We start from the raw sequence: 20,373 nt of genomic DNA, 5'->3' as shown, positions 1-20,373 counted from the left end.
AGAAAGTTAGTATTCCAGAAGGCAGTCCTGCTCCTTAGACAGTAGAGTTGCATTGACTGGAAAGAATAATAAAGTGTTTAAACTGAAATCAATCCAGAAGTTATTTAGCCAATACCTGCAGCAAATCTGGCATATTAAAACACCTCTCAGTGCCAGCTGATGAAACCAGTTCCAGCAACTTTTATTCCAGCACAAGAGCTGCTCCTCCCTCAAGTGTTTGGCATAATGGTTGTTGTGGAACTGCTAACAATAAAGCATGTTCCCACAAGGTGTTTAGATTTACAAACCGAAAGTATTAAAATGGATGACAGGAACCTAAGATGTGCCAAAGTCCTAATTTTTGTTTTTGCAAAGACAGAAATTATTTTTCAGCCATAACAACAGCTAGAGCTCTGCTCTGGTTTGTGAGGCTTGGCCTGGAGCTCCTGTGGTTTAGTTTTAAGATCAATACATAGGGTCTGTGAGCACCAGCAGAGGGTAGAAAGGGGAAGTTTGATCATCATTAATACACACAGACACAAGGAAGGGAAGTGAGCCAATGGAAAATTGTCTATTCTCTGGATGTGTTACATCTACTATATGTTATCACAATTAACATTTAGTGCTACTGGAATGGAGAGGACTTGCCCCCTTAAAAGTTATTTTCCTCGATTTTTGTTTCTTGGCTTTATACACTTACTTGACTTTTTTTTCCAGCTTTGCCATGGCTTTTCCTTTTTCCTATTTAGAATCCCCTTCTCTGTGAAGTCAGATGGTGAGTTAGCTGCATCCATGTCAATGATGGCATGGTGACTGTTGCCACCTTGGAAGCGTGTGTGTGCATGCACACACAGACCCACGGGAAGGCATCCTGAGGTAACTGGCTGTAGCAGGGCTGTGGATCAGCCTGCAAACAAGCAGTGCTTCAGATGGCAACCAGCCACGCTTGGAGCAGCAGCCCCAGTCACCATAGAGAAACTCTTCAAAGTGCACAGAGTTAAGTGCATGCATTAACGTGTAGCCGTGGCTCAGTCATTTTTTCTTCCTGATTAAAGCCTCTGTATAAGCAGACATAGAAAACATAAATCACCCCTTATTGAGAGAGAACTAAAAAAACCCTCAGAGACAACATGTGCTCTTATTGAGCCCTAATGCAAGCTGTAATTAAACAGAAATCCAAAATAAGATCTTTGCTTGGCAACTAAGAACCTAATTCTTGCCATAAAACCTGGCAATACCATAAAGTTCAGATCAGTTGAAGCAAATGTACGTGAAGAAACAGTGGTGCCCTTAGGGACTCTGCAAAGCTGAATATTAGAAAATTCTCATCTGGTGATCAGCATGTGAACCAAAGGAAGTGTAGAAATTTGCTGGCAAACTCTTCAAAACTGTTCTGCATATTGAAAATACATTAACAGGGAGGCTATATTTTGCATCATACTGTATCTGTTACATCTGGTGTGAAAGCTTGGTACTGTCGTTCAGCATCAAGACTGTAATGGATTTAAACAGGAAGGAGATTTGACCTCAAGTGAGGTTATATCTGAGATAGAAGTATGCGCCTGGCTCAACTCTGACATGTTATCTGGTGAGCTGATTGTCCTAAGGACAAATGTGCTGAAGCATAATGAGGGCTTCCTGTGTTGGGCTTGGGACCTCTGTTTTCTTGGCCCTGACCTCGTGACACAGGTGCGGACATTGAAGCCACATTGAGTGAGTTCAAGCCAGTGCAGGCATCTTCTGCAGTTATTACATTAGGGTTTGCCACAGATGGTAGCAAATGTTTTCTTGATGTGCTGAAAAAGGCAGCCTGTCATTTCAGCAGCCCTCTCCCTCAAGCGTTTGGCATGAATCTCAAGGTGCTTCAGCAAGTCAGCTAGCTGAGGGCAGAGTGTTTTACTCATATCACCATCACAGCTGACCTTTCCAAATGTAGTGATCACCTAAGTAAGGCATATTTGAGAGACTACAGAATGTACAGAAGTTATCAGGAACTTCAGTGTGCTCTGTAGTAGCCTAAACCTTCTGCCGTCATCTCAGGGTGTTGCAGAGCACCTTTGAGCCAGCTGGCATCATCCCCCTTTCCAACAAGTCTTGCTGTGAATTGCATCTCATCAGACTTCAATTCAGGTTTGCTGTTCAGCATCAAGGATCATACATACCTGTCCTTTCTCCCAGTTTCTTTCTCTCGATGCTGCAGCAGAGACTTAGGTTGTCGACTTTCAGAGAACAAGAGTAGGTCTCTTCTTTTTTACTGTATGGGAATGATTGTAATTGAAGAGAGATGATCCTATTCACTTCTTTAAGAAGGTAAGAATGATTCTGGAAGGAGAAATAAGAAGGCAGGTTTTACACAACAGAAAGTCAGCATAAATTGACATATTTTCCAGAAAATCTCACTGTGATAAAATTGATGAGTTTGTAGCATTACAGGCAGCTGTGTCTCACACTTTGTTTTAAGCAGACCCCGCTAGTGGTGCAGGACACAGGAGAACATCTGAAGAAAGCTTTCAGCAGTAGGCAGCAGAGAATTCCAAGGGAAGCAATAGCTACCAAACTCAGCAATGTGTGAGCAATATCTTCAAATATATTTCCAGTGCTGTGGCATGTCCTTACAAGTTCTTGAAAACGGTGGAATTTATGCACAGAATCAAGTACTTCTACTGAGTTGAAGCTGAGGGCTGCAAATAAACAGCCAGCATCTGTCCATGTACTGTACACTTACATCAGTCTCTGCAAGGATGTCATTGGCTCAGGAAGTCACAGTTGCATTTGAATGTCTGTAAGAAAACTGCCTGGCATACTCTGTGTAAGTTTGCATCTTAGCCAGAATTTTTAGGAAGGTAATAAGTAATTTCCTTAGCAGAATGGGAAGTTAGATTTCATCGATGTGTTTTGGTAAGAGGAGTTTCTCCTTGCTGAGGGTAAGAGTTTTTATCCTCTCAATTTAAATGAATTAATGAAAACATAGAGCGGCTATCCTGTCTTTGACACCGAGATTTTCCCCTGGTTTTCTAGATAGGTGAAGCATCTTGCGCAAACAACCATGAGACAGATAGGTTCAGATTCAATTCTAGCCTGACTAGTCTCACTCAAGTTTTTACTTACCTACAGTATCAATAATTGTGGCAGAATGTTCCATTATTATTCTGATGGTGCCTTTAATGAAATACTTACTGGGTGGGATATGAATAGTCAATGTGAAACTGGCTACAGCCTCAGTTACTGCTTTGTAAACTTATTATCTATTTCCATATAAATACACGTCAACCAATTACATTTTATTGTATCAAGTGAATTCCAAGTGAAGCCCTGGATGGTGGGTGCTTTGGCAGCTTTCTGATCTCAGAGTCTTTCCATATAAATATTCAGTGCTTTTCAAAGTGGAGGGGTCTTGGGCCCCCAAGCACGTAGAATTTGCCAGCTACTTTTGTGCTGAAGGCTGACCCAACATGGCAGGATTTGATTTCCATCTGTAAAATTGACTCCACCAGTTCTGTAGTTCTGCACATTATTCTCCCTGTCTCACATTTAGCATGCTAGTCTGCTGACAGTAGAGTACACAGCACTTAGCAGCTGGTTTGTGGAACGATCAGTCAGGAAATTGTATGATAAATAGGAGGTAGCCAGGTTTAGTGGCACTTTATTCTGCTTCAGCAGTTTCAGCCTGACTTTAGAAAAGTCATCATGTGGTTTTTCTTAAGGGTTGCAACAAGAGATGGCTACAGTGTAGTAACTTATTACACATACACTTGAGTTACGATGTTGCCCAGCTGTATTGCTCATGTGTAAATAATATACTGTGAGATGGATAATTATGTTGGGGTTTGATATGCAGCTCTGCTCCAGACGGCTCAGGGCTGACAGAGACAGCTCCCTGTGCCATGATGGAGTACGGCTGTTTCCCAGATGGAAACTACAAACAAGATGCAACCAAGATATACAAAGGCGCTTAATGTGAGAGGACTCAAAAAGATGTTCTTGGAGATTTATAGCCCATGCATAAATGAAACTTGTTGATGATTTGCACTGCATAAGCCCCACAGAGAGAAATACCTTTTTTTGGGGGCTGTTTATTACAAAGTTTCCATTTCTCAGCAGAAAGTAAATGAGACATTGAGGAGGGTCAAATGGTGTTTCACTGCATAATTACTAGGACTGCTTTTAATGGGTAGGTGCTCAGGCTGGGTCACGGTGGGACAGTGAGGAGGCTTGGCATCCTGAGTGAGATTTCATGTTTTGGCCAGGTGAACCACATCCTGTCTGACATGAATATGGGTAGCAAAATCTCTGTTGTTTTACCTGTGCTCTCCAGACTCACTCTTTGAAGGAGACACATAGGGCAGAGAAGGATTTGCCTGTGCATTTATGAGGGTGTGAGTGACTTCCTTTCTTGCTGAAAAAATGGTGGCAGACTTTGTACTGTAAAATGCTAGACATCTGCTTTCAAAGCTCCTCCCTTTGGCTTATGCTGGTGTAGTCAAATACCAGTTTAGCAGGGAAGAGGGCAGGCAGGGAGATATGCTAAAACACACTTCCCATGTTCCTTTTCCCCTTTGCCTTGGTGTCTGCTCGGGAATGTGTTCAGGAGATGGCAGCAAGCATCCTCCACTCAGACAATGAATGACAGTGTGTTCCCAATCATCTGTGACCCATTTTTTTTACCTCCATTGGAGACCATGAGTGATTGGCATGGGGAGTGAAGCTCATAACAGATTGCATGCCAAGGTCCTGTTGGTGCAGCAGAGCCAGAATTAAGAATACTGTGAGTCTGAGCTCCCAGCTTACATCATAAGCCATGGTTATTTTTCATTTATGGTGCCTAAGTCAGTAAATGGCTGAAATGTGCTGTGGCTAGTCACATGCTGATGACCTTTCACAAAATCAAGCTGTGTAACTGGACAGTCTGTGTCAGATGTTTCCAGGCTTTCTTGAAATACTGGGAATATTTCCTCAGAAATTATTTCCCCTTCATCCCCTGTGTGAATTCCCTCAGGGCAATGAGGTTTGTTCCTCTCATTCTTCCCGCACTTCAAAAAGCAATAATAAAGCAACCCAACTTTTTAAATCATGATGAGGAACAATCTTTTTTTTTTTTTTTTTGTTAACCATCTCTAGTTGAGACCAGGGAATTGCTTTCACAAACAATATCATCTAAGAGGAGGTTTACATTTTGATGAATAGGAAAGGCAGGAAATATAAAGGAAAGATACTTTCAAGAGCTGGTGAGCAAAACTGGAGTAAAACTAGCTTTACTGCCAGTTCACAATTGAAGTTTTCTTTTTTTTCAGAAGCATTTTAGTAAGTCCATGACATGACTTAATGTCTGTACTTCTCAGCCTTTGGTGTCAGATAAACACATGACATCACCCAAAGTGGCAATTGGGTAATGGTTGTGCAGGATCAGTTTGTTTTATGCCGCTGGAGGTGCTTAAAATTTTGTTGGTATTGTGAGTGTTTGGGGGGCAGCGGTGAGCAGTGTGTAACATTTTGAGGCACACAGATGGCAGCGGTGTGCTGGTGAGGAGAGCTGCGGTCTGTGTGAAGTGTGCCCCTCGAAGCTGGGGGGCAATCTGGCTGCAGAAGCCTGGAAAGGGTGGGCCAGTGCCTGACTCCTCAGGGGAGAGCAGCCCATGGGGTGTCACAGGCACATTCCCCCTTTTGTCAGCCTATCTCCAAGGCTCTCCGGGAGCAGCGGGAAACTGTTCTGACAGCTGCAAAATCCTGTGAAAGCCATGGAGGACATAGAGCAGGGGAGCTTACTGCAGCCATGAATGCCTGGGTCTCCAGTCATGGAGACAAAGAAAGTTCCCTTCCTTTTTAAGAGCTGGGTGTGAAATGAGTCCATCTGTCCTCACACACATTCCTCCAGGTTGAGCCATTGGTGAGGTGCGGTCAAACATCTCCAAAGTGGCCTTTCCCAGTCACATTTGCCTTTGAACATCGTTGTCTGATTTACTCCAGTTTTACTTACATTTCTCAGCATGCCACTTCAGTTTGGCTTTCTGTTGTAGGACTGTGGGTACATCTCTGAGGATATATGTTTTTATTGCATTATATTCTCTGCTTAGGCTTTTTTTTCCTGGGATGAATTTTTTTCTTGTTTTAATACAAAATAAATAAATCAGGAATGCTTATGAAAGCTGTGATGGTCCTTTTGATCTGGTGCTTCGCATATGGACACATAATTATTTATTAAAGACTTTTTTAATGCCCTTTTCCATTTAAGCTATAAAAAGAGAATATTAAAATTAGTAAATACATATTCATGCAAACACCGTGGGCCAGATTCTCCTCTCAGACATACCTGACTGATGGCAGCATGGAAGGAGATTGTGACCCCTAAGTCATAGCACTCTTAACACATGCTTTTCAGTATCTGTTCTGTCTTTATGAATGTTGGTTTTAAAGAATCCCTGGAGATACTCAGATCTGGGAACCTCACTTTTTTTTTTCAGATCCTCCTCACCTTTTTCCAGCATTCCACCCTCCTGTGCCAATTGATGCGAGACATCATGAGGGACGCTACCATTATGAACCATCTCCCATTCCTCCTCTGCACGTGTGAGTATTCAGTGTTCCCCCTCACTTCCTGAAAGAATGGACAAATACACGAACCTTTGCAATGTTTAAATCATGTACCTGAAGCACTTTTCCAGTCTTTCCAAAGTCCGAGATTTATTTTTGGAAAGCACTGAGGTTATCTGTTCATAAAGCAGAACCCATCCTGGTACTTGAGGAATTCCTATTTTAATAGGTAGCTGGCAAGGGTTACCTATGTCTTTTGCTGCCATTTATTCTCTATTATGTCATTCTGTAAAGGCTAAATTAAAAAGTGCTGAGCCCTGTGAAATACAGCCAGATAAACATGTTTCTAATCTGTATAAAGCTTGGTATTCTTCATGGCTAAAATTTCCTTTCATGCCAAAGGTTTGTTTACAAAGCAACCATTAGGTTGGTTTTCTTCCCTAGTGACTGCTATGAAGCATAATGAAATTTTTGGTAAATTTTCTTAGTCCCTGTTGTGTGCACATATAGGCAATCGGTTGATTGATGGGAATGTCACCCAAACAAAATGGCAAATGTGATAGAGCACATGGTTTACACAAAGATAAAAGAAATGAATACCAGTGATAACATGCATAGAAAAGGGTGGTAGTGGTGAAATCCTGTAGAAATAAATTTTATCTTATTCCATATGGGGAGACTGGTATCAGCATTGCAGAATAAACCAGTAGAAGTGTCCAGAAAACTGCTAAATACCACTTAAAATGGAGCCGAAAAGCAGGGCTTGGTACTTCACTAAAAGTCTTGATGTATACATTTAATCATATCTACTAATCACCTCTCACACTGAGGAAATACAAGAAGAAAAGCACAAGTAATACTTTGAAGAATAATGCTAGTTGTTTAGATAGCAGATTGCTTTTCTATGGCTATTAGTTACAGCTGTGTAATTACATATATGCAGAAGAAAAATGAAGTTGTTTTAAAACAAGTCCTCCTCTGTGAGCAGAATTAATTGATATTAACAATCCTAACTACATGCCCAAGTACACACACAATATTTTACTAACAGGTTTTTTTGGGTCAGCCTTCTATTACTGAATTGTAATTTCAGAGCAAATTTGCCTGGAGGTAAGTAATAAATCTGTGTTGCAGTCTTCTTGGGCATTAGAGGAAAAGTGGGTATTTGTAGAAAGAGAGCACAGAAATTTGTGATTTATTCCTCAGGGTTCCTCAGATGCATCACCATTTACGCCACAATCTACCACATAATAAACTACACTCAAATACATGCTTAAATTTGCTGCTAAATACTGTTGTAAGCTGAAGGTGGCGGGCTCAGACGGTCATTACATGGTCATCCTAGATTTTGCATTGCAGTCAATATTCTACGTGGATGGATGTTTTTGGGAGCTGGGGGAGATGATCATACTCATTCTGAAGCTAGTGGGGAATTCGCCCTTCTCTTTGTATTGGGCAGATGGGGTTGGGAGTTTTAACCTGCATCAGCAGAGGACCATCATCCAAGATCCAAGTACTGCCTACCAGCTTGGAAGAGGCTTCTGGAAGTCTGTGCCATGTGGGACTCTTCCTGCATTTGCTGAGCTGAGCCCTCCCTGGAGCCTCTGTCCCATGAACCCAGTCCACAGCACCCCAAGCCTGCAGCAGGGCTTTTGGGTGGGTAGACAGTGTTACCTGCTTTGGGTGGCAGTGGGAAATCAGGACTAGCAGTCTACACTGCTCTTAGTGTCAAGACTTCTCAAAGAGCCCGAAAAGATGTTGGAACTGCCTCTTTCATACCTTGTTGGGCATTGAGAGGTAGTCCCCTCAGACCCCAAAATCATGCTCCTTCAATGGAAAGGTGCCCTGCTGTGTGCTGTGCACCCCTGCTCTGTGATTAAGTGGCAATTCAGATGGGCCCTGCAGAGGCAAGGAGGTCTTAGCCAGGTGCCATGACTGCAGGCACCTGCTTTAGAAATATACTCTGATATCAGCCCAAGGTTTAAAGTCATATTGCCTTTATACTGGCCATTTTTCCCCATTAACTTCTGTTGATTCTTTTGTTCATTTGGTTTATGTCACCATTGGAATGATGAGCTGTAGTGGATTGGAGCTGTTGTGGTTGGTGTAATTAAATATAAATAGGTAATTAAGCAACTTCAAAAAAAGTCATTTAGACTTCAACATTTTGAACATGTTATGGTTTGTCATGCTTTTGCAGTTTTCAGGAAAATATATTAATGTATATACACGTGAGATAGGCACCCAGTGGTTTTCTTGCAAGTTTCACAGAGCCAGGTGTGAGTAGCACTTAGGATCACCTGGGATCATTTGGAGCCATTATGTGCTGTCCTAGTACCCATAAAAAAAAAAAAAAAAAAAAAAGAAGAAAGAACTGAATTGAGAAGGTATTTGAGAATTCTGAGAGAAAATGGGAAGAAAGCAGTCCAGAAGCAGATGTTTACCTACAGCTTCAACAATTACTTCATTGTATGAGTGGTTTTCTCCTCAGCTTTGTAGTACTTTCAAATGTGTGTATGTAATATAAATTAAAAATGAAATTTTAGAAAAGGTATGATTTTAGTTATCCAAGCCCCTTGAAATAGTTCCAGAACCTGTCAAGCCTTAGTGGAATTAGTTTAGGTATAATACAAGTGCGGAAAAAATATGAGGAGGGCCTTGTCTGCATGGTACCTACAGTATCTGCACATAATTTTGAACATTGGCCACGTGTGAAAAAGAAAAAAAGAAAGCAGGAATTTTAAAGATATTGCAGGGCTCTTATGTACTTGCAGCTCTAAAAAGGTATATGTAGGTATGTATGTATACACACACACACACACACACACACACACACACAGACACAGACACAAACACACACATATATATATATGTGATTCTTATAGTTTAATTGCTGATGGTCAGAACTGTTGCATCGCAAATTTCAGCCTGGAGCTGAATTTTATAATTTGAGTTATAAACCCTTAAAATAAGGGTTTATGTTTATGATGGAATTGCTGACAGATGCTTATGTATAGGAGGACTAGCAGGCATTGCTGTAATTATGCTATCGTATCCTATCATTATAGATTTCAATTGAAAGAGGTTTATAAATTGCTCTTCCTCTTAGATAAACCACCCTACATTAAGGCATCAACGATATGGTGCAGAATTAAATTAAAATCTCATAAAATGAAATATGTTCTGTATTAGCTGTTTGACACTTAATTTGCCTCTGAATGAGTAGAGGAAATCACAAATTAACCTGCCTTTGTTTTTCCAGCCATGGCTTATTACGTGTTAGAACAACTGCAATTACAGCCCAATAATAACCCCCAACCCTTATGAATATGTACTGAAATGTGTCACTTTGTGTTACGAAAACCTGTTAGGACTATGTAGTTATCTTGGAATTTCTACAGTACATCTCTGGTTTATACTTCAGGAAGATGTATGAAACTTGAGTTGTTCTTTAGTAGCAATCAATGAATGGCAGATTTGAGGCTGGGGCTTGTATTTTCCTTTTATTATTGTCTTTTCTCAAATTCAGTTTAAAAAAATCCAGTAAACTGTAGTTCAGTTTTGATGCTTTACATTGACCTAGGAGGTTAAATTATGTGGTAAACACCATATGATTAAAACCAAAAGAAGCATGGCTTTAGTGATCACATTCCTTGCTTTGTTTTTCTTTGTTGTTTTTGTCCAGCATTTTCCTAATTTCCAAAACTGATTTCTAAAGAATGGTATTAAAGGAGGAGTGGAAGCTTATCTCTGTTTTGGTCCTTGACATCTGCTAGGTCATCCATTAGAGTGTGATGGCTTCTCTTGTTGGTGCGCAGTGATTCAAAATCATGCCATTAAGGAGGGTGTTTATTTGAAATTAACACCATGAGTATGCTATTTTTCTTCAAGATCCAAATCACAAATTTATTATTGGCTTACACTTCCAGTTGCTTGATGTCTTTGTTTGGAATGAGAGTTATTAGCAGTGAACAGAAGAAGAAAAAAAAGAAGAAGAAGGATGTCTTGTCTATTTTTATGACAGTGCAAGTGTAAATAACTTCATAGTCCCACATAGTCCCATAGTTTTAAAATCTATCTTAGCTAGGACGAGGGTTTTTATTTGTTAATTAAAAAAAAAAAAAAGCTTCTAAGGCAGAGGAAAAATTCTACTGATGGATTTAAATTCAGCAATTTAGGAAGCTACTGTTCTTGGCCATTCGTTCATTCCCACGCTTCAACCAAGTTGCATCAGTATCACCTTTCCCAGTATGCTTCATTTCAAGGTTGAGTTGGACAGCCTTTAACGTGACCTATCCTGATACCTTCAGGCAGTTACTGTGGCTGTGAGAGAACACATTCCTGCAGAGAGGAGGCAGGAGACAACAGTCAGGTGGCAATATCAGGAATGGCTCTAGGGCAGTGGCTTGTGTGCATCTTGGAGTGGTAAATGCATGTGTTGCAAGAGGCTAGTGGAAAGCTTAAGTTTCAGGGCCAAATGCATTACAAGATGCATAATGCATGTCTGATAATATTCATCTCTTTAGTCTCCATCTCTTTAGTCTCCAGCTCTTTCTGCCATCCCATTTTGCCTTAGCTCTGGACTACACATGAGGAAGAGTGAGCAGGTAAATCTAAGGGAAGGTGCTACCCATATGCTTTCAGTCGGGGGAGAATGCCTTTGCCAGGAGGAAGTTGCATGGTACAGCTGGTGTATTTTAGCTCTGTAGGATTGACAATATTCCAAGCTCCTTTTTTTTCCCTAACTGTTGATTGAGACTAGCAAGTTTGGCACTCTTATGCCCTGAAATGATGCGCGTGCAGATATCTGTGTGTGTGCCTAACATGAGTGCCTTGAACAGAAATTTTGAACTTTCTCAATGCTCTGGTACTAAACCAAAGCATGTGTTTTGCTTGCAGTCAGCTCCAAGCTGATAGAAAGGGAGTCTGATTCTTAGATATGTTATTTCATATGTAGTTTATACACACAACAGTTACACAAGGGTGGAAAGGAAAGCAAAGTCAGGCCCAGACACTCAGCTTTCATCATCATCTGATTTTGGACCATGCAGCAAAATAGGGGATACACAAATGTGAGAAGATTAAAGCATATCTTTGATTATGAGAGAAACTGCTAGTCACACATTTGATAGGATGTTTATGTTTTCCCAGCCTTGTCCCTGACATTATGATTTTTCTTTTAATTTTCATTTCTAAGCTCTAATTTATTTTTTAAAATCTGAGTGTTTAAACATCTTAAATCTTTTACCTGCTTCTTTACCTCAGTGTACCTCTAAGCTGTAGACTTGGCAAGGAGTTTCTCAGCTTGTCAGAGCATTCATTGATCCTTTCACAGTGGGAAGGAGGGCCCCACCCAGCATGAAAAACATCACTCATTGAATTGGCTTTAATTACTTTAAGACTTTGAATGGGTTTTATGGTTTAGCCAGGAGCCATCAAAAAAGAAAGACTGGGAAGCTCTTGGGACATGAAAAGATGACTGTAGTTACAGCTTCCCAAAATTATCCCTGAAAGTATTTTCTTTAAACAAGAAGAAATCTTGTATTAAATGTGAAATACCCCAAGAAACCCGTCTCTGGAAGAGAAGTGCAGCATGCAGAATAAGCAGCTGCTCATAGCCTGGAGGATTTTTGTAGCAAGTCTCTGAGAAGGAATCAGCATGGTCTGGTGACTCATTAAGGTTATACAGAATTTGTTACGTGCCACAGATATGCATGTTGTAGGCTCGGCAAGCAGTGTGTATCCCTCTTTCCTTAGTGATTATTCAGGGAAGTAAAATACCAGGGCCAGATGCCCACATATAAACTTCAGCAGATAGTTTTCTTTCAGTGCCAGACCTTTTACAAAGCTTGGGAATAGGAAGCTTCTGTCTAGGCTAAAACTGTGGTATCTCACTCAGTGTATGGTTTTGCATCATTTAAAGTAGTGAATCAGTGTTTTGTTCAGCTGCTCATTCTTATATAGTGGTATTTATATTAAGATTTGCAGAATGTAAATTCTCCTTCATTAGCTTTGTAATGCTTGCAGAGTGGCTTCAGAAACAGAGTGTTTTTAAAAACTATCTGAAAGTGCAAAAAGTTTGGAAAGCAAATTAGTAGTGGCATATATTGGATTGCAGAAAAACAGGATAATTGTTTCTTTTAAATTTTTGATTCTGAGCTACCTTTTAAAGGAAAAAAAAGTTAAGATGTGGATAAAAATAGTTAAATATTGTGATGTAGCTGTTTTATGTAAGTTGTTACATTCATTTGTTTAGGTAAACTGCAGTCTGAAGTTACTGCACAGTCATTTCAACTCTTCTATATTTCTCACTGATTTGTTCTCTCTCTTTAGGAAAAAGCAGTATTTAGGAAAAATTATCTTATTTAATTTCTGCTGAAAAATAAATTTTAGATCAAATTAGGATTCGCTGCTAAAATCCATCCCCGTTTTAAGCCAGCACATTTACATGAAAGTCAACAAAATTGCCTCTAAGTGCACCAGATTACATTTGGTTCACATCATTCATCTGTTTCTGTGGTGGATAATACTTTGTGACATAATCATTTTCTCTGGAGTAGCTAATTGTAATGCCAAGGAACTACAGATTTATAAAGGAGAAACAATAGCAGCAGATAAATATTGTGTTAACAGAGGCTCTTTGTTCTTTTTATACAGCCAGCTTGATTTCGGGCTGTCTGGGGAAGTTGCAGCAATTGAAATCAGAGGAAAATTTTGGTGATATTTTTAATGTAGAAGGAAGAGCTTGTAAAATGTAATGGTTTGTTTTGTTGAAAATTCTTGGTAGAAAGTTTCCCCAAATCTTTGGTTCCTGTTTTTGTTTTTTTTTTAATGTTGAGAAAAGCACTGAGTGGCAGCAGTCCCCATTAGGGCCTAATGGCCCTAATGAGCAAGACATGCCACCAGTGGCTGGCAGCTGGCTGACCGCCTCTCTTCAACACTTTGCAGTAGCAACAACACACAGGGCATCCTGCCGTGTGATGCAGGGGAAGGAAAAATTGGGAAAAGCCCTTGGGAGCAGTCCCCAATGGTGTAAAGGGCATCGGTTGCCTCCTCTCCACCTGACACAGAAAGAGGCGCAGGTTTGTCTGCTGGAGCCTCCTTTGGGAGGTTTTCATTAATTGTGCTGTTGCAGAGGAGCAGTTCCAAGGTATGGGCAGTGAGGTGTCTATCAGCACCCGTCAGCACTGCCACTTAGCTGATTTACCTCGTCTGGGCAGTTAACAGTCCTTAGATGAATTCTTGGCTGCCAGTGAGAAGTGGTTCCCTAAGGCAGGCTTTCAAACCAGCATGAATTAAGGGATGATGGAAGCAAAAAGAATGGCCAGCAAAGTTATGCCTCAGGTCACTGTTCTATGTAACATTTTTCTGTAAACTGCAGAATAACTAGACATGATTTCAAGTTGTTTGGGTGCTTGCTGTGAGCAGATGTGCATACAAGTGTGAGAATTTGTGTGTGTGTATGTGTGCATGCATCCTCTTTACATAATAGGGTGAATATCTTTGCTTACATTTGTCACGGACTCAGTAATTTTAGATCTCTGCAGTTAAAATTAATGCAAGGAGCTACAAAGATGGAAGATTAGAGGAAAAATGTTAACAAAATGCTTAGATAAAAATGTTCAATGGCAAAACCTTTAAGAACATGTAGATCGTTACCTTAATTTAACACTTAAACAAAAATATATACAATAGCTGCAATGCTTGAGTTCTGCTGCTTGAAATTTCTATTATCTCATTCTGTTATCAACTGCAAAGAATGCAAGCTCTAAATATAGTGCACATTCAAAGGCTCTGAGCCTGTGGTTTCTTGGACAAAATTCCTGTGTTCTTTGTGCTGTAGTCAGCAGTATTAGTTGAGTGAGCAGATATTGACTGTGGTATTCACGTGCAGTGAACCAGAAGCAAGCCAACTCTATAGAGGCTGCTGTCAAACTTGTTGCAGTAGCCTGTGAGGTACTGGACTGTGACAGACTCCTTTTTTTTCAGCACAATTCTTCCACTCATGTTAAATCTTGCTTCAAAGAGAGCTGAAATGTTACAGTCTTAGTGGGGATTTTTCTTTTTTTTTTTTCTTTTTTTCTTTTTTAAAGTGTACCTGTGAGAGTCCTGTGTTGTGAATTGGAAGTTCCCTAAAGTTAGAGTAGGTATAAACTCCAAGAAATGTGAGTGATGAGTAGCATGTGTTTTAGGAGCACAGAGAATCTTCATAACACTCTCACACTATTTTTCCCTGACTTAAACTCCATCCTCCCCTAACAAAGACATCAAGTCCTAGAATCTTGGAGTATGGATTGAATGTAGTTGGCACTTTTTCTTTCCCAAAGGATGAAAAAACAGAAGTTAAATTAACACCTTGTTTTTGGCACCACCTACTCATCCTACTGTGTTTCTTATATATGTGTGTGTGTGTGTGTGTGTATAAGTCTATATTTGTTTACATATCTGTAACAAAACATAGGCTGTTGTAGCTGTTCTTCTGAGGTGTAGGAGACTAACTAGCCATTCCTTGCATATTCTGTGTTGTGTAATGCTAGAAAAAAACCCCAATGATACCTTAATTTCACTGAAAGTGTTGTGTTTTGTCTTCAATGGGTTTTTCATCACTGTGCTTCGGGCCAGGCTGAACTATCAGTGATGGCTGATGTTATTGATTAATTGAGGAAACAATTTAAAGAAAAATGTTATTATGTTTGATTGTTACTCTTAGGATGCATGACCAAGAAATGGCTTGGGACTTTATTTCAGAGTAATGTTTACATTGAAGTTGGGCCCTATGGAGTTGCCACTGAAGAGCAGGTGGTTAATCCCTTCCAGCACCAAATGCGTAGGTCTGAATTTACAATAGATTACGACTGCATTTATGGTCAGCTTTATAGGTGCATTGGCAATTTTGTGGAGGCTCTGCAGAGGTTAGACACAAACATCCTGCAGCCCATGAGTCATGAGGTACAAAGCTCCTGAAGGAATAAACTAACCTATCATCTTCTTGAAAGCATTATTTATGAGGTGTTGTGACCATTGGTGTTAAGGATCAACAGAAATTAGGGAGTATTTCACATAAGGGAGAATTTCTAAACATATCAGATTTAAGTGGCTATCTCTTTAAAGATACACATCTTTCAGTCCTGTATCTCCTGTGGAAATTCAGCCTAGATTTATCATGCCTTTTCCACTGGCCCGTGGAAGAAAAGATTGATAGTCTAGTCCAGTTTATAGAGGCCACCAACGCAAATAGCCCCATTTAACAACACTGTAGACAGATTTGGCAGAGAGATCAGTAGCTGAATGACCAGGGGCAATCAGGTGTTCTCTGCTTTACCCTGGAAGATCACTATCAGTGTATATCATCAAGACAGTACCAAGAAAGCTTGTGTAGCCTGCCTCGGTCTTCCTTTGCCTTGCTTGTTCCTTGGACATCAGGCTTCCATCCTGACTCCTCTTCTGGGAACTGTGTTTCTACTCCTGTGATTAGATTAAATTGCAGAGATGCTGAGGAAGCAAATGTGGAGCATGTGCAGGTGTGTTCCAAGCTGGCTAGGTTGTTCCCCTTGGGGGTTTCATTTACACACCCATTTACCTACTCTGTTTAGAGAACTAATAATGCTTCCAGCATATAGATAATGCATTTACCTCGAAGATTTCAAAACCGAATTTACTAGTTTAAAAAAAAGTATGCAGCCAGAATATTACTTTCCTTTATGCTTGTTGTTTAAAGTTACAGGTTTGCCTGGGAAATGCTTTTTAACTCCAGTTTCTTACACAAATAGAACAAGAATAGCAGTGCGAGGAATTTCTCTCATTTCTTTTGATGGCTATAGTTTTCCAGCCATTACACATTTCTCATTTGTTAGGACTAACTTGCACTGTGGACTGTGTAGCAGCAAAATGTCTTTTAGTGCTTGCAAGATCAAAAAGATGGCCTGACAGAGACAAGACTTCTCAGCCTGGCATGAGAACTGAGTATTTTCCTGATCTTTTCTGGTTGCACTTCAGCCAGCTCCCATACCTGGACCTTTGTTACTGGCAGAGAAAATACAAGCAGGGGCTGTTAACAGAATATCTTTCTTCCCCCCCTTTTACCTTAGGAAATACACCTTTGATGTAAGTGGTGCTTCATATACCTGTGAATCCTACTGCTGTCATGATTGTTGGTGCTGATGTGTGACTTGCACACCTGCTGTTGGAGGTGCTGTTTGGAGGAGAGGAGAAGCTTGGAAGTCGTGTTTTCGTAAGGTCACCCCTTGACTCCAGTCCTGGCTACAGCATAAATATGTACTGTACAGCTGATATTGTCACTCAGGTGGACTCTCAAAATGGCTTTTCTTTCCCACATCATGTATTTGTCTAGGGGAAAGGGGGGGAAGATGAGTATCAGAAAATAATCTGTGTATTTTATATAGAAATGTATATATGTAGAATTTTATTCAGGAGTTTCTGTAGATTTGTGTAATCTATTTTTTTTTTCTGCTGCATGTAGTTTTAGATGAGAAATTCTAGCTGATACTCTATTCAGTAACAGTCACTAATCCCTGTGAATATCAATTTTGGGCTGTCTGTTGATGATAGTACAGAGGTTGGAAGCAAATCCAACCATACTTCAACAGAAATGATTAATGCCGAACCTTCATGTCACTGTTTTGTCAGGACTGTAGTCCTGTAAAGTTAGAATTGAGTCAAATGTTCCCTTCAAGACCAAATATGCACAGCAAGTGCAATAGGAGAAATATTCAGTTCCTGAATTTCTCTTTTGTTATTGCCGACTTGGTTTTGTTTTAAACAGTGAAGTTATTATTTTATTATATAAAAGAATTAAGAAAATATTTCTTTCTTCCGCAAATCACAGTTTTGTAATATTGTGAACATGTCTTACAGTAGGCACTGGAAATGAAAGGATTTGTTTTGGTTTGGTTTTGAATTTGGGAAAAGAGTGTTTCTTAGCATCACAGAACCAATGTTGAGGCCAGTGTTCACTTGAGGTAATGTGAGAAACTTTTAAGATCCTTTTCCAGAAGAAGGAATACCTGCCTTAATGGGAGGATGGCGTTAAGGGAAGAAGAGAAGCTAAAATTAGCTGGAACAGTAGTGAGCATAGCATTCTTGAGTTTGAGGTAGGAAGGGTTTAGCCAAATCATAAGTGAATTAATGAGATGAAGAGAAAGGCTCCAAAGTACTGAAAGTGATAAAAGCTTCATTCTCTAAAAATAAAAAAACCCCACTAAATTATGAGAGCAATAACACATTAATTAAAAATACTCTTTTTCAAGAAAACAAAGTGTTTGTGACATTCATGTATCAGTTGATTTCAAAATTTAACTTTACTGTCATGGGTCATACCCATAATGAGAAAAACTTCCCATGGATTGCACATGAGTTTTTTTGAGATTTAGGACAAGCCTCAAGCTCTTCCTTCTGGTCAGATAATCCCCCTGGTGCATGCAGTAATCTGGTCCTTGTGCTGTGAGAGTAGATCCTAATTAGCAATGCTGCTTTTTCACCAAGAGTATTGCTGCACATAGACAGGAGCACTCTTTGCATGCAGAGTGCATCCTCTTCTCATCTGTGAATGGTAGAGAGAGAAATGAGGAGTAATTGTAGAACCCATTTTAACTCTCTTAGCTTTGTACCATTTAGTTGTTTTTCTTCTTCTCCCAGTCGTGCATGCATGTATGTATGTGTACTTTCTCTCTCCTGCATAACGATGCCAAGGTTATCTTTAAAGCTCTACTGGCATTTTCTGAGTGGTTTTGAACCAGTTCACTATTTACCGGTATATTGCTTTTATAGAGGTCGTCTTTGATGACTTTTTTGTCATATGCACCCACTGAAGTTTCAGTGTACTCAAGCATTAGAAAAGCCACTATTTGAGTGTCTTTGTTTTCTTTGTTGAGCTGTTTATTTTGCTTTCTTCCCACACAGTTCCCTGGCCTCGCTCTGACAACTGCTTTTCTGCATGAATTACATTCCTCGGGGCCGCAAGTCTCCTAATTCTTCCAGTCGATTTGATCCCTGCCTGTGTGATTAGTCCTCTGCTCCAACACAGTTGGTCTTTGCCAAGCAGCCTGCTTGCTAAGTGCCTTTAACATGAAGACCTAACTACATTTTTTAACCTCATTAGTGTGTAGGGCACTGCTTCATTCTGGCTTAATAACATGGCCACTATTGAATCATCACTTGCTCTAAAACAGGTTACAAAAAGGTTACCTAAAACCTAAACCTAAAAAGGTTATCTGTTTTTCTTTTTGTTTGACTGTACTTCTGCTGGGTAAGTCTTTCAGATCATGTCCATTATTTAGCATGCAAGTTGCTTTTTTGAAAGGAGACCCGCGGATTCAACTGAGGTAGATTTATGATGTTAAGAAATTTTATATTTTTATATTCAAAAAGAAAACTCAGAACCTATTTGGAAACAGCAAAACTAAATTATAAAACCAGTAAGGAAATGTGGGTTTGGAAGAAAATGGGAAGAAGGCTTGGAGGAAAAATTTTCAACTTGTTTCAGCTTTAGAATTATATTGACTTCATCCTCACCAGTTTAAACACAGGCTTTTTACTATAATGCTGGATTTACAGCAATGCAGCCACTATCTGCATGGTTTCACTTTGTCTTGTGGGTTCAATTTTTAGCTGAATGTATTGCCACTAAAATTTATTTCAGTTGCAGTTGTGTATAAACTTGAAAGGAAAAGACATTCCCAGGCTTCCAAATGTTGTAAAGGCAGCAGAAAAGTTTCCTAAGACGATGGTTTCACCGGGGAGCTGGGGGAAGAAAGGAGGCAGTGGGTCACATGCCACTTGTGATGGTGCATTTGTGCAGTTGCATAGCACAGCCACTCAGAGGGTGAGACTTCATGATTAATGGTGTTTATTCTTGACAGAAGCCTCCTTTATTTATCTGCAATACAGTTTAGTGATTTTATCAGTCACCTGAATGAAAAATATTCAGTCATACCAATATTGCAGTGTAAATTGAGTAGAGTCACTTTTTATTATATCTTTCAGCCTTATCATCTGCACAGTAATTTTCTAGCAGGGGTTTGATATAGAAAGGCTGGATTTAGCTGTACTTGACACAAAGCCTCTTCAATTTCCTCTAAAAGTTCAGGCTACTCTTAGAAATGTGTATAAATATATATATAAAAATTTTATATTAAAAAATATATAACCCTCTTATCCAAGCGATTTCAGTATTTGAAAGAATAAAGATAAAATGCGCAAACCAGGATGTAAGAAATGTTGTTCATACGAAGGCATCTAATAGCTCTGAAGCCACTGGTGAAATGCTCTTTACTGTTTAAGCTTGTGGCTTAGTGCAGTTCTTTTTGCGTGGCTACGAAGTCTGACTTTCTTCTAATCAATCATCATCCAACTCCAATCAGCATACAGGCAGAGCCTATCGTTCATCCTGGCTGTAATTTCAGAGTTGAGGACTATAATGGCCACATACAGCACATTAGTCACTGCGATAACAGCTAGTGGCACTCCTGACGAAGGGGGAGGATGGGGAAGAAGGGGAATAAAATTCTTCTCATTCTCACAGTGCATTAGTGAAATAGGAGCAAATGTTAAACAAATGTTTATTCAATTAGCTGACTTAACAGCATTAAGTGTGAGAAAGCTTCTGACACTCCTTTGACCCACTTTTTCTGAGAGAGGAGAGAAGCGGCAAGGGAGGCAAGAAAGGGGTACATTAATGCACTCCAGATTTATATATGTCTACATACTGATATGATGGTGTCTCTGGTTAAAGACTGGAAGGGATGTCAGGCTCTGCCTGTAGCCTAGAGGAAGCTAAAATTTGAATAGCAAATGGGACCACCTCTAGAGCATCAGAAGAGAATTGCAGAGCAGAGAAGTTTGCTATAG

The 20,373-nt window shown here is 39.9% G+C and overlaps 1 protein-coding gene across 3 annotated transcripts in view; it reads left to right on the top strand.

Annotated features, from left to right (window-relative positions):
• GLI3 (GLI family zinc finger 3) overlaps positions 1–20,373 on the top strand; it is a 204,706-nt gene that overhangs the window by 105,062 nt on the left and 79,271 nt on the right. For all 3 annotated transcript variants that reach the window (XM_050971489.1, XM_050971487.1, XM_030230543.2), the window contains exon 4: positions 6,438–6,543. In XM_050971489.1, the coding sequence (XP_050827446.1) occupies positions 6,438–6,543 (106 nt within the window). The remainder of the gene's footprint in view (positions 1–6,437; positions 6,544–20,373) is intronic.

Source organism: Serinus canaria, chromosome 2 (genome assembly GCF_022539315.1).
Source record: "Serinus canaria isolate serCan28SL12 chromosome 2, serCan2020, whole genome shotgun sequence".
Classification (NCBI taxonomy): Eukaryota; Metazoa; Chordata; class Aves; order Passeriformes; family Fringillidae; genus Serinus; species Serinus canaria.
The sequence above is the reverse complement of the archived record's forward strand: the minus strand, read 5'-3'. Positions and strand labels throughout refer to the sequence as shown.